General features: G+C 43.5%; 1 protein-coding gene across 9 annotated transcripts in view; it reads left to right on the top strand.

Moving 5' to 3' along the window:
* HTT (huntingtin) overlaps positions 1–13023 on the top strand; it is a 137913-nt gene that overhangs the window by 11927 nt on the left and 112963 nt on the right. For all 9 annotated transcript variants that reach the window (XR_004480837.2, XM_033419544.2, XM_033419542.2 and 6 more), the window contains exons 2-3: positions 1120–1203; positions 9293–9413. Coding sequence is in view for 8 of the 9 variants with exons in the window: in XM_033419544.2 (XP_033275435.1) it covers positions 1120–1203; positions 9293–9413 (205 nt within the window). In the remaining variant the exon portion in view is untranslated. The remainder of the gene's footprint in view (positions 1–1119; positions 1204–9292; positions 9414–13023) is intronic.

Below are 13023 nucleotides of genomic sequence, written 5' to 3'. Positions count from 1 at the left end.
ACACACAGTCACCAGTCCACGTGGTGATGGACTCTTACTGACCAGTCATCGGGAAGCCCCTCTCCGCATGCCTTGGGCTTGTCTTCTCATTCAGGCTCTGTCTGTCCTTCATTCTGGACCCTGACTTTCCCCTTTGGAGACTCTTCCTTGTCCATTTTCTTCCCTGGCCACATCTGTAGTGCCTTTTGGAGGGTGTGTCTTTCGTGGATTTGCATAATTGTAAGAGCCTGTTCCTTCAGGTGTACTTGTTGGAAACTGAGGTTGCATTAGGGATTAAATAGAGGTGTTTGTTGGTTAGTTTTTAAATTTCTTTGGTACTAGAATTCCCTCCAAAACTTAGTAGTCTTCTGGTTTAGGTGTTTCTAGTTAGTACCATGTACTGGTGACTTGCTAACACTCAGATTCTTTTTGGATGTAGGTATCAAGCCTGAGTTATTTTTTGGCTTCCTCTTTGGATTGACCCTCTCTACCTTATTTCTGTGGTGCCTACCTCAGAGACATCTCAAGTCATAGGTTTGGGTGGGAAGCAAGCACCTTTTATCTGATCTTCTTGACCAGGCTGTTTATCTCCTTTTTTTTGGCTGAGAAGTCTTACTAGGAGGCTTTTGAGAAAGTGTCTGGGCAGGGGGCTTGTTTCTAGCCGTTTGGGGATATAGAAGCAGTTAGCCATTGTCTGAACGTTATTTTACACCTAAGAGTGTGAGGTCTGTGTGGTATGCTGACTGTAGTCAGTAAATAAGACTTTGAGAGGTGGCAGCAGCTTGGTATGTAGAGTATTATATTGACATCCTTGTGTTTCATTGAATTGCACATTGCGTCCATCCATGTGATCTTGGGTGAGCGCTGTTTGCACTGCAGTTTCTCCTTCTCTAAAGTAGAGAAAGCAGGTGCGTTAGTAACACCCCTTGACTTTTCTATGGAGCCCTGTCCTGTAGGGAACCCTGGGTTAGGCTCATCCCCTCTTCCCTGACCTCAGAGCCACCCTGCCCCCAGCAGTAATGGGTGGTTTACTTCTAGGAGTCAAGAAGCACTACTGAATGAATGAATGCCTTGTAGAAATAGATGGAGCGGATAACACAACACATGCAAACTTCCTTTACTCTTTTTTTTTCCTTTTAGAAAGAAAGAACTCTCAGCCACCAAGAAAGACCGTGTGAATCATTGTCTGACAATATGTGAAAACATAGTGGCACAGTCTCTCAGGTAACTGCACTTTGAACTTCCTAGTGAAAATTAAAATTTTCTGTATTTTCATTCTTAATGGGCTAGAATATTCTTTGTCTCCCCAATTGTTTTAAAACCTTTACAGGACCCCCTTCCCCATACTTCTGGCTACATATGTGGAGGATGTCAGACACTGTAATGAGTAATGTTTCCATAATCTTACATAGTATCATTGTAACCATTATGATAATTGAACATGTTTATATTTTACTTATTGCGGTATTTGGAACAACAAGAGCCTGTCTAATTATAGTGGTCTTTTTTTTTTAATTGGAGTATAATTGCTTTACAGTGTTGTGTTAGTTTGTGCTGTACAATGAAGTGAATCAGCTATATGTATACATATATCCCCTCCCTCTCGGACCTCCCTTCCCACCCCCATCCCACCCATTTAGGTCATCACAGAGCACCGAGCTGAGCTCCCTGTGCTTTATAGTATGTTCCCGTTAGCTATCTATTTTCAAAAAAATAAATTTGTTTATTTATTTATTTATTTTTGGCTGCGTTGGGTCTTTGTTGCTGCTCGTGGGTTTTCTCTAGCTGTGGCGAGCGGGGCTATACTCTTCGTTGCGATGCACGGGCTTCTCATTGAGGTGGCTTCTCTTGTTGCAGAGCACGGGCTCTAGGGTGTGTGGGCTTCAGTAGTTGTGGCACACGGGCTCAGTAGTTGTGGTGCACGGGCTTAGTTGCTCCGTGGCATGTGGGATCTCTGGACCAGCGATTGAACCCGTGTCCCCTGCATTGGCAGGTGGATTCTTAACCACTGCCCCACCAGGGAAGCCCCACCACTAGCTATGTGTTTTACACATGGTACCCCTATGTTCATTGCAGCACTATCTACGATAGCCAGGACATGGAAACAGCCTAAATGTCCATCGACAGATGAATGGATAAAGAAGATGCGGTGTATATGTATATGATGGAATATTACTCAGCCATAAAAAGGAAGGAAATTGGGTCATTTGTAGAGATGTGGATGGACCTAGAGTCTGTCATATGGAGTGAAGTAAGTCAGAAAGAGAAAAACAAATATCGTATATTTATGCATATATGTGGAATCTAGAAAAATGGCACAGATGAACCTACTTGCAGGGCAGGAATAGCGATGCAGATGTAGACAACGGACGTGTGGACACGGGTGAGGGGTGGGATGAATTGGGAGATTAGGTTTGACATAAATGCACTCTCGTGGTCTTTTGTTTGCTTTTCTTCAGCACTTTGCCCTCGTCCGACACTGTGGGAGTGCACGTGCTCCCCCCATGGCTGCTGCCTGCTCATTAAAGGCTCTGGGACCAGTGGGATCACGGGCATTGACTGGAGGTCTGCTTCCCTGGCTCGATCGTTCCTCTGTGCTGAACTAGCAGCACCTTCTGTGTAGCTTCGTTGCTAATTCTCCTCATTCTCTTTACTTTGGACTGTCGGTTTTTCTGACCATTGTTCATAGTAGCTGTGGATGGTAAATATTTTAAGCCTGTTTCTGATGGCTGAGTAGGAAACAGATTTACTTATGATTTCAGAATTCTGTTACCCACATGGGCATGTGTGAAGTACTTCTCTCTTGGCTTTTCTTTCCTTTGGAATAAATCATTCATGTTATTCTCCTGTTGGAAAGAGCTCTTTATAATCTGTTAGAAAAAGCTCTGAGAATAATCATCTTGATTTTAGTACTGACAGAAATTTGGTGATTCATTTAATTTTAGTGTCACCTTGCTTTTGTATTTCATACTTTCAAAGCAATTTCACAATACAGTATTTCATTTTAGTTGAACTCATTCAGTTTGTGAAGGACAGTGGATGATTTCTGTTTCTATCTAATTTGTAGAAATATTGTGGGAAGAAATGAAGTGACAAATGAGAATGTGTGCTGAGAATAAAAATATAAAAATTCTAAGTTAGCACACTATTGTTAGCATAGCTTAGAAAACAATACGAAGATAAAAGTAGGGGGAAAAAAAGCTTGAATTCTATTTCCGCTCCTTATAAGCCAGGTGGTTTTAGATAAGTTTAACTTCTTGGAGCCACTGTTGCCTCATCTATGAAATGTAAACCCAATTTATAAGGGTTCTTGTGGGATGAAGCGACACCCATGAAACACTGTTGAGAGCTACATAGATGTGTTCTTTAGCTACTGAGAGCCAGAAATACATCCCGTCGTGATGCACATTGTCCTACAAACTGTCATTACTTTTGTATGAAATGATGGTAAATGCCCGACAGGCCCCTGGTGCCTGCTGCTGCTGTAGCACTGCTGTGCTCACCTGACCCCCAGCATCCGGGTCTCAGGGAGTAACACCTCACTTTGAAAGCTTATGGACCCAGGAACTAGATCTCTTCCAGTCTTAGTGCTTCATGCATTATACTTAGTTTGTTTCTTGACAGTTCCCAATGGAATTGATGGGATGTTGGCTTAGATTCACACATTGGTAGTAAAGTATGTTGAGATGTGTTAAGACTGATTTGTGGTTCAGTTTGCCGTCTTAAATCACAGTAGTGACTGATAATAGTTTTTACATTCGTATGTCTATTATGTTTGTATGGAGTAATGCTGATAGTCATTATACTGCTTGTTCTACACAGCAGCATATGAATAGGATATTTTTTGGACCCAGAGAGGTTGTTTCTGGTCCTGTCAGATCAAAGAACAAGTTTGTTTTAAGATACTCTCCATACTTTCTAGGAATTTTGGAGTGTAGAGCTGAAGTGGATGTTTTATATGCGTGTAATGATTTATGAAATCTTCTCGATGGCTGGTATTTCCTGTTATCTCTCCTGAGTGTAATTAACCTCTGGTACGTTCTTACAGCTTCTGTGATACACTGACCTTCTCTCCAGTGGGGTTATTCCGTGGCAGCTTCTGAAGTCTTCATTGTGTATTGTGACTCTTAGTCTACCTAAGCTCTCAAGTTGGTGGTCTGTCCTACTGGTTCCTAAATACACATGAACATCAAAATCATCCGGAAGATTTGTCAAAAATATAGTAACGAAGATGCCTCACTGCCCTCTTCCCCAGCACACTTATATTTCTGTTCAGGTGGAGTGTGGGGATTTGTTTTTTACAAGTATCCTCTTGGGAATACTTAGGAACCCTCATCTAAGCAAGTGTACCTTGATAAAGTGGTTGGGTAAAAATAAGTATACAGGAATCTATAGATTTCCCCAATATTAGCATAAATCAGTTAGAAAATGTAGTGGTTCAAGAGCCAATTCATAGTAGCACCAACATATTAAATTTCAAGGAATTGACAAGAGACGTGCAGAAACTACATAAGGACGGCTATTGACTTTCCTGAAAGGTACAGATTACTACTTCCCTTTCTACATGGGAAGATTTCTTTATCATAAAGTTAAATTTTCTCAAAATTAATCCATAAATTTAAAATGATCTTGATCAGAATTCTAGTAGAGATGTTTTTGAACTTGTTCATCTGCAAGAATCAATACATCACTGTTGCAAAGAAAATCTGAAACCATCAGTAATATGGTGATACCTGGTGTACATGAAATTAAAATAGCTGTTAGACATTAAAGAAGGTATAGAATAGAAAGTGGGAAAGTGTATGTGTGTATCTGTGTGTATGAATGTATGATACATGTAGCATCTTGTATTAGTATGGAAATGATGAACCACTTGACTATTTAGTGGGGGGTATTATGTTTCTTCTTCATATTGCAAACAAACATAAATGCCAGATTAATTACCTAAACACAAAAAAGTGAAATCATTACTATAAAAAGAACATTGAATCTCAGGCTGTGAAATGCTAGCAGTATAAAGGAAAAAAATGTTTTATCTGGAATATAGTTCAGTATGTCAAAATCCACTTTAAACTGGAAATTACATAAATGCAACTTGGGGAAAGTATTGACAGCATATATATCAAAGGTTTAATAGCGTCTATAAAGAGCAATTATAAATCATGAAGAAAAAGACTATCATCCTAATAGGAAAATAGGCAAAGGCTATGAATAGGCCTTTTGGAAAAGAAGACATGAGGTGGGGCCCGTGAGCATATGGCTGACACTTACTTTGTGCTTCCTGTGGAGGCAATGCTCACACTCACTCGTGGTCAGTGGGATGAGACTAAAACACGAATAAGAACAGTTTCACCTGTCAGAGTGCCAAACACTAAAAAATATTCAGGGGTTTTTCAGAGGTGATACAGCTTTTTTAAAAGGCAGTTTGGCAGACACTACCTGTTTGACTTAACTGTTTCACCTCAGGAGTTCATCCTGAGGAAAGTGTACAATGATGTGCAGTGCTGTTCATCCCATTAGAAAATTAAAAATAATCGTAATGACTTACCCACAGAATTGAAGAATTAAGATACATTTATAGAAAGGAATATTAGCTAACTTTATAAAAGGTGATTTATAGATATTTATATTTGTGACCAGAAAAGATATTAGGAATATGTTAAAAATTAAATTTAAAAAATCATGAAAGATTTTTGCTTCTGGCTGAGTGACAAGGGCAGGATCTACCTTCCTGCCTAAAGCAATTGATAATGGATAAAATATATGTAACAATGGTTTTCAAGGCACGGGGCATCAGGCATTTCTGGAAAAATGGAAAACTACTGTGATGAGCATTATGACTTCCCCAGGTTACTGCCTGGAGGGAGTTTCCCAGCCAGGATGTGAGGAGGGGAAATCCAGGCAGAGCCCAGTGGCTGCTGAGATGGGGAGACAGAGCTGATGGCCTCAGGAGGCAGGGTGGCTGGGGCCCATTGGGGAGAATACCAGAGAGGGGGGAGCTGCACGGAGCCATCAGCGAGACCTGCAGGGGTCCCTCAGTGCCCTGGGGCTGGGGGTGGAACCACCTGAGGGGATTGGAGGGAACAGGTGCTAAACTCAGACAGGTGCAGGAAGAGCTCCTGTTCCCCCCAGCCAGAGTGGAAAACCCCATCCTTCCTGGGGCGTTGGGTGGGCTACTCAGGAGGGTTTGCCTTCGCCACAGGGCTCACTTAGCCCTAGGCTGAGATGTCATTCCAGTCCTGCCTAGTAAAGCTTAAAAGCAAAACCCAAGGTGATCACACTCTTTCAAAGTAACTTAATTGCATTCCAGAGCAAAGTTCAAGAATATTTATCGGAATTCAGAAGTACATAACACCCAACAAGATAAAAGTTACAAGGTCTGCATCTGGTCAGAAATTATCAGGAATGCAAAGAAGCAGGAAAGCATGATTGACAGTGGAAAAAATCAATTGAAGCTGACCCAGAAATTGCACAGGTGGTAAAATTTGTACACAGGAACGTTAAAACAGTAACTGTAACTGTTCTTCTAGTTCAAGAAGCTAGAGAAAAGATTGAATATGTTAAGTAGAGGTAAGACATGAAAAAGACCTAAAGTGAACCAAGGTAAGACTGACAGTGGATTTCTCACTGGAAAAAAAAAGTGCCAGAAGTCCGTGCAACATCATCTGTGAAGTACTGAAACGGAAAAACCCCTAGAATTCTATACCCTGTAGAAACTTCTTTCTCAAAGACAAAGGTGAAAGAAAGACTTTTTCAGACTTGCAAAAGCTGAAATCATCTATGTCCAGCAGGCAACTACTATAAGAAATACTAAAGAAAGTGTTTCAGGTAGGAGGAAGATGGTACCAGATAGAAGTCTGGATCTACATACAGGATTGGAGAGCAATGGAAATGGTAACTGTAGTGGGTGACTATAAGACTTTCCCTCTTACTTTTAATCTTTCAAGAATATACTTGATTGTTTACAGCGAAAATAATAACGATGTATTTTGGGGTTTACACGTAGGAGTGGACTATATGACGGCCATAGCACAAAGGGTGCAAGAGCAGAAGTGGAAATGCAGTTGACCTTTGAACTACATGGTTTTGAACTGCATGGGTCCACTTATATGCAGATTTTTTTCAAAAAATGCTGCAGTACTACACCACGCGCGGTTGGTTGAATCTGTGGTTTCCAACCTGCAGATAATTTATACTCGGGTTTTTGACTTTGTGGAGGGTCGGCACCTCTAGCCCCTCCAAACTATCGATATAGGTTGTATCAATATTAAAAGGATGTAAAGGAATATTATGAACTTCAGTAACTTAGATGAAATGGACAGTTTCTTGAAAGATGAACTTCTAAAGCTCTCTCAAAGAGAAGTAGATAACCTAATTAGCCCTGTATCTATTTTATTAAATTAAAATCTAAAAATCAATATTTGATTAGTTATTGGAGACCTTTTAGGCATGGTTAGAAATGGTATATAAACCTACTTTTTTCTTTTTTAAAAATTGAGATGTATTTGGCATATGACACTGAGTTTGAGGTGCACGTGTTGGTTTGATACATTTGTATAATGCACTATGACGGCCGTAGTGTTAGCTAACACCTTTATCATGTCACATCATTATCATTTCTTTTTTTGTGTTGAGAACAGTTAAGATCTAGTCTCTTAGTAACTCTGAAGTTTAAAATACGGTATTGTTGACTATAATCACGAAGCTGTGCATTAGATCTCCAGGTTTTATTTAAGTAAACCTACGTTTTCAACTGTGAATTTTATGGAGTCTCTATACAAATAAAATACTTCTGATGAAAATTTTGTGCTTGAATTGGGATGTGCTGTAAAAAAGATTGTTATATAGCCCAGTAATTTTTTCGTATTGATTACTTGTAAAAATAATGTTTTGGATATATTGGGTTAAATGAAATATATTATTAAGATTAATTTTACCTGTTTCTCTTTATTTGTGTGTCTATTAGGAAGTATAAAATTGCACTTGTAGCTCACATTGTATTTCCGTAGCACCACTTTGAGCAGCGCCTGGATGCTGTGCCAGCATCCCAGGGACCTTTCCTCTTTATTCACAGAAGTATTCCACAGAGATGAGGTCTGAAATATCGCTGAGGGGCACATTTTTTTTCTTGCTCGTACTTGTTTGTTGATCACTGCTAATGTGGTTCTTTGCTTTCTCTTAGGCTCCTGGCTCTTCTGACTCTTGGTAGGAATTGTGAGGTAGAGAGAGAGTGGGGAGGAGGCCCTTTATTTCAGAGGACTCTAGACTGAGATGTTTCAAGAATAGCAGCTTTGGGCTTCCCTGGTGGCGCAGCGGTTGAGAGTCCGCCTGCTGATGCAGGGGACGTGGGTTCGTGCCCCGGTCCGGGAAGATCCCACATGCTGCGGAGCGGCTGGGCCCGTGAGCCATGGCCGCTGAGCCTGCGCGTCCGGAGCCTGTGCTCCGCAACGGGAGAGGCCACAACAGTGAGCGGAGTACCGCAAAAAAAAAAAAAAAAAGTCTTCAAAAAAAAGAATAGCAGCTTTGTCCAGGGGCTGTATTGCTGCTGGCCCATCCCTCACTGTGCTGTGAAGTCAGTTTCATGCACATGGCCATGGGTCTCTCTGTCTTGGCTGTGTTTAGCCAATTGGATCACAACTGCCTGACAGGCTCTCTCAGTGAAACTTAAAAATCATTTACAAGCATCGCCTAGATTCCAGTTCTTGAGACTGATGGAGCAACAAGAACACAGCCTGACCATGATCATGTTGAGTTTGGAACATACTGAAAGCAAGATGAAAAAGGAGTAAAGGAGTTATATTGGTATATTGATTTTCTAGGTTCTGAGAATATTGTAAGAGTAGAAGTAACTTGTTGGCAGAGGGCGGATGGCTATCTGAGATTTAAGTATCTGAAGCCGTGTCTTTTTTTCTTTTTTTTAATTGAGTTAAAGTACATACAAAGACAGTGTCTTTTTAAGATTTTTTGACTAAAACTCAAACAAAATAAAATTGTCTTGCAAGTACACTTCTATTTATAAGTAATTCTTAAATTTTAGAATAGTTTTAGATTTACAGAACAATTACAAACATAGTATAGAGTGCTCCCATGAACTCCACATGCAGTTACCCAAATTATTAGCATCTTACATTACTGTGGTGCAATTTTCACAATTAATGACTCAATATTGGTATACTGTTAGCCTTAATTTTTATGTAATGTCCTTTTCTGTTCCAGAATCCCACATAGGATACCAGAAACTTCACTATGTTTCGTTGTCATGTCTTCTGAGGTTCCTTTTGGCTGTGACAGTCTCTCTTCTTTTTTTACTTAGAAATTCTCCAGAATTTCAGAAACTTCTGGGCATTGCTATGGAACTTTTTCTGCTGTGCAGTGATGACGCAGAGTCAGATGTCAGGATGGTGGCTGACGAGTGCCTCAACAAAGTCATAAAAGTAAGAGCCCTGTGGACGGTGTTCTACGAGCTGTGACCGTTGTAGCTAAGAAGAAACCATGACTTAGGGTTCTTTTGTTTTGAGTAGCAAAGTCCCTTAGGACATCTGCACTGTTTCCATTTATGGTGTGTGGTTTGGAGGCTCTCTGCTGTGTGCCAGCGTGCCGGCTGCACCTGCCCCATCAGAGGGAGTGGGTTTACCCTCGTGCCTGCGCAGGGCATAGGTCAGGGGTGGGCGCTGATGGGGGCCACTGGGTGCTCTTGGGGAAAGCATCACTTTGTTGAGAAACCATGAGGCCTTGAAAGGCAGGGGGACGGGGAGTGGGATCCGCTTTTGGTGTCTTCGTCTCCTAAGACCTGGGTCAGGCAGTACTGTTTGCAGGTAAAGACGTGCCTTCTCTGGTAGCTGCGCTGGAGTTAGTGTGACGTGACTGGAGAGACAGGAGTTCCCAGAAAAGGTTGATGAAGCCAGAAAGCCAGAGCTACCTGGGTGGTAGGTGAGGTAAGGAGTAGGCGTGGGACACCTGTCCTCTTCGCTTACTGCTTCCCGGTGCAGAGCTAGTACCCAAGACCACTGTAGCTTTAATCCACTTTTCCCTTTTTTTGTTTTCTGCTGCCATTGAAGATAAAGTCTTTCTTCCATAATTCTTACGGTGTTGGAAAACAATCCTTGTTTTTCTCATTCTGCCATTCTCCTAGTTTGTATCCTCAACCACCCTGGGCACCTTCTTCCAGGTCACCTTTGAGTGTGTGAATGAGCCTTTTGAATTTTGTGTCTAAGCTTATATATTGTTCCCACCATAGGCTAACCGGTGCTGAGGAAGGTTCACTGACATAGTTCCTGATGCTTTCTCCAAAAACGATTTCTTGATGATCGTTAAGGAGAAAATGTATCTTGCTCCCTTCTCTGCGGGGAAGCCCTGCTAATTGGATCTTTCCAGTTTTTCCTGATTTTTCCCTTACTGTTTTGAGTTCCACCCATGGAATTTAGATAAGGCCACATCTTTTCATTTTCCTTGAGCGCTCTCTTCCTAGTAATACTTACTTGGCCAGATGAGCCAAGAACTCCAGCCTAACATAGGCTAGTTGAATATTTCCCTCCTTACTAGGATCTTGAAAACCAGAACTGTTCTTTGGAGTCTCCCCAAGGGCTTTCTCTGGAGAGTGGTCACACTTTACATTGGCCAAGAAATTGTCCTTCATTTTTCTGTCATGGGTCCAGCTTCCTCGGGAAGACGCTCACCCTTTACTCCTGCGTTAAGGAGGTGGGGCACAGGGAGGTTCTGGAGTGAAGGAGGCCTACGCTTGAATCTGGCCTCTGCTGCCCGCTCGCTGAGCAGCTTCGGGAGATGTACTTCATTCTGCGAGCCTCAGTCTCCTTAACCACAGAGGGAATCGGACACGGGTCTGTGGTGTGCGTGAGTGTGAGGATCAGGTGCAGTGACGTGCGTGACGGGTTAGCTTTATCCTGCCCCTTGCTGGGCCTCGGAGTGGTAAGGGGTGCTCTTACAGTGAGATTCCTGCTTCCTTAACCAGAGAGGCTGAGGGGCACGCCAGAGCCCCACTCTTCCCCGCTTTCTGGCGTGTGGATCTGTGGGCCATGCTGTCTGTGCTCGGGCGCCAGCTTCCCTGCAGACACAGGGTTCTGGCTTCTCCATTGGGAGTTGCCTGGTCTTCTCCCTCCACCTGCATTTCACGTCTCCACACGCCCCCCCACCCCCCCACCCCCGCAGTGTTGCAGTGGCCACGGCCATTTGACCTTGTTCTCTGCCCGGCAGTGTGTGGGTACCACTCAGGTGTGATGGGTCCACAGCACGTTTGGAGGTGGACTTTTTCACTTAACACTTGCTTTTCTCTAGGCCTCAGCATCCTTGCTGCTTTTTTTTATTCCCACTGGCAGGACCAGGCTAGGCTTTTTCTGATATTTCAGTCCTTGAACTCTGATCCTCAGAATCAGGAAACCTAAAGAAGTCACCACAGGTTGCCTTGGTCATGACAAGAACAGGTGAGGAGGGGAGAGAGGACAATATGGCCCCAAACAAACAAACAGAGAAGGTGGTCATTTTACCTGGAGGCACATGCTGCAGGGAGAGACCTGCTCCTGTAACTGCCGTCCAGCTAGCCTGGTGTGTGTGTTTGGGGGCTTGGGCCATGGCCTGGTCAGAGCTCTAGGTGCTGGCTTCTCTTCCTGGCCACCTCCCTACCGCCTTCCTATTTCCTCTGCCTTGTTTCTGGCCTCCCAGTGCAGAGGTTCCAACTTCTCATGTTGCGCCCCTGAGCGTAAGACAAGGTCAGTCTCTCAGAACCTCATCTTTCTGCTTAAAGTCAGACATCCTGGGCTTTGGCTGTGCTCTGATGTCTGCTTCCTCAGATGCACAGGTCTTCAAGGCCAGCAGGCTGGGGATGGGGTCAGGGTCTGGCTGATGTGCTCTCACGGTGGCAGAGGAAGGACAGGCTCGGGAGAACTTGGATGGCGTTAGGCCCGGGTGTCAGGGGTGGAGAGGAACACATGGATGGTCGCTTAGGAGTCAGGTCCTGGACTTGCGCCTTCTGTTTTTCAGAGTATCATTATATGCTTAGGATGAGGACCCAAGAAAATGGGGCATGCTCTGCTTTTCACTTGTGTAGCAAATGCACTGGGGATGTGCTTCAGCTGACAGCATGCTCCTGCCTTCAGATAATTTACAGTCTTGGGGAGGGGGAAGCATGTTTGTACAGGAATGGCTTAATGCGTGCTGTAAGTTCCGAGACATGCTGGCAACTCATCGTGGCGGTCAGGAAGTGGATGTGATTTCTGTCTGGCGAGGCAGAGAAGGCTTCCTGGAGGTGGTGGCTGTTAGGTGAGTGAGGAGATCAGGACCGTCTTAACCCCTGCAGACCCACCTAGGAGGGTGAACGTGTGTGCTAGCAGAGAATGGGAGGTGTTGAGGATCCATTCAAGGGGTTTGTACTTCATTTGGTAGAGGATGAAGAGGAAGAACTCGTGAAGATCTTTAACCTGGTCAGAGGAGTGCTTTATTTAGGAGGAGTAGCCTGGGGATGCCGTGTAGCCTGCCTTGGAGTGGAGAGAGACTGTGCACCCAGAATCCCTGCGAGAGGCTGAGTAACCCGGGCAGGAGCGATGGGGGCCTTGAACCAGGGTGGCCTGTGAGGCACAGGGGGCCGCGATGGGCTGGACTTGGCTCTGTGTGTGTTCGCCTCAGTGTGAAGGTGGGGTCAGGAGCCGGGAGGGGTCAGATGGCACCTTCCCATCACCCACGACTGCGAGGGCCCGTTCAGTGCTGTTCCAGGGGCTTGGGGTTTACGTTCCTCCTGTAATAAAATAGGTTTGATATCAGTTTATAAAACATTTATAAAGTAAAACAAAACTTTGATATGCCTTCTGGTTTTATTGGCAAAGTAGTGCTTTAATATATGTTTGTCCATTTTGGTGTGCTCATTTAAGGAATTTCAGTACACGCTGAAACAGCAGAATTAGGATTTTAAAATTTCTGAGACATTATTTGGAACCTCCCAGAAAGTGACCCTGGTTTGATTCTCAAGCTTGCTGAACCTCCGTGAGTTTTACTAAGACCAGCTTGGTTTATAGACATCACATGCTGTACATCTTA

This window comes from Orcinus orca, chromosome 4, assembly GCF_937001465.1.
Source record: "Orcinus orca chromosome 4, mOrcOrc1.1, whole genome shotgun sequence".
Lineage (NCBI taxonomy): Eukaryota > Metazoa > Chordata > Mammalia > Artiodactyla > Delphinidae > Orcinus > Orcinus orca.
The sequence above is the reverse complement of the archived record's forward strand: the minus strand, read 5'-3'. Positions and strand labels throughout refer to the sequence as shown.